Here is a 1,510-nt window from a genome sequence, read left to right as displayed (position 1 = left end):
CTATTTATGTATGTATAGTAAAGTAAAAGTAGAAAATGTGGATTGGTGGGATATATTTGTGCTTTTAATTTTACGATAACATTTTTTGTCCCCTTATTGCTTCTGTTTTACATCAGTCCTTTCACATAAATAACCACACAAAGTCGAATAATAAAAAAACAAAACTGATATTGTAATGATTTACTATTAGAAAGCAGCAGATGTAACTTGACTGTGTGTATTTTTGCTGTCCTAAAGTCTAAATGTGGTCAAATTAAGACGGCTGTAATAACTTCTGTTAGTTTGTGCATCAAACTTGTTTTGTCTTGTTGTTGTTTTTTTATTTTTGAAGTTTCATAACGCCATCATTACCACATGTTTTAGAACGCCATTCATGGTCCTTTTTATTTAATTAAAAAAAATAAGGAAACATTGTTCCCATTTGCTCACAGCCTCAGGCTGAAGAATAATCAGTTATTGTGTAACTTTTCTGGGCTTGTATCTAGCTGTCCTCTTTCCATCGTCATTATTTCGGTACAGAGCAAAAACGTTGGGATTTTCTGCTCCCCAATATCCCAAAATGCCCCCCTGAAAAGGAGGTGTGATAATGGTCACACGTGATTGTGCTCAGTTGCAGTTTGGTGAGCTTTATGTCGTTAACATGTTCTAACAAAATTGTACTTCTCTCCCCCACCCCCCACAGAGGCCAGGCAGAAAGACCCTTAAACAAACCAGTCTTCAGTCACACACAGAGCCATGGTGGAATACTACCAGATATTAGGAGTCCGCAAAAATGCAACACAAGAGGACATCAAAAAAGCGTAAGCATGTTTAATTCTTTTTTAGCTCTAATTTCTGGAATTGAATTTCTGTTTGCTACGTTAACCACTTAGAAGGTGGTGCAAGGTAATATCTCCTGTAGCTTAATGTTGTCATAGAAGCAAAGGAGGAAAATAAGCTGTGTTGTTTTATGGTAACCTGACTGTTATCACACGTTATTTCACTTAGTTCAATACTTGAGCAGGACAGTTCCAGTTAATTCTGYTTCCTCACTGGTTTGTCGTGAACAGACTTGACTTTGATAAGAGAAGCGCCTCCGTTGAAATGACAGCTCTGTGTAAATGGTAAAGACATAAACTAAACTTATTTCAGCTTAGGTATGAGCTGGAGGGGACAAAGTTATTTATACTTTGAAGTAAATACTGAAAGTWTAAAGGAACTGAGCAACCATAGTTAATTAGTCTTGCACAGTTCTTGGTTTGTTTAATTTGTAGGCGTTTGCATTGCARTTTCTTGTGTAGAGAGATAACAAAATCACTGAGTCTGCTTTACTGTCCCTATCAGTCATAAAGCAGCCCTGTGAAATCTCTTCGACTGGATTACTGTAAATGGATGTCATAAATGTTTGTTGTTTTTTATTTTATTGAATACATTGGTTTTCTTCTAAGTATTCATCAAGCACTATCTTCAGATGGGATTTTTTTCATTTGGTTCATGAGACGCACATTGCTCAGATTTTAGATCGACTAGT

General features: G+C 36.2%; 1 protein-coding gene across 3 annotated transcripts in view; it reads left to right on the top strand.

Annotated features, from left to right (window-relative positions):
* Positions 1 to 1,510, top strand: part of dnajb6b (DnaJ heat shock protein family (Hsp40) member B6b) — a 26,690-nt gene that overhangs the window by 4,858 nt on the left and 20,322 nt on the right. For all 3 annotated transcript variants that reach the window (XM_014013342.1, XM_014013340.1, XM_014013343.1), the window contains exon 2: positions 683 to 800. In XM_014013342.1, coding sequence (XP_013868796.1) covers positions 736 to 800 — 65 coding nt within the window. In that variant the 5' untranslated portion in view covers positions 683 to 735. The remainder of the gene's footprint in view (positions 1 to 682; positions 801 to 1,510) is intronic.

Source organism: Austrofundulus limnaeus, unplaced genomic scaffold (assembly GCF_001266775.1).
Source record: "Austrofundulus limnaeus strain Quisiro unplaced genomic scaffold, Austrofundulus_limnaeus-1.0 Scaffold100, whole genome shotgun sequence".
NCBI classification, from domain to species: domain Eukaryota; kingdom Metazoa; phylum Chordata; class Actinopteri; order Cyprinodontiformes; family Rivulidae; genus Austrofundulus; species Austrofundulus limnaeus.
The sequence above is the reverse complement of the archived record's forward strand: the minus strand, read 5'-3'. Positions and strand labels throughout refer to the sequence as shown.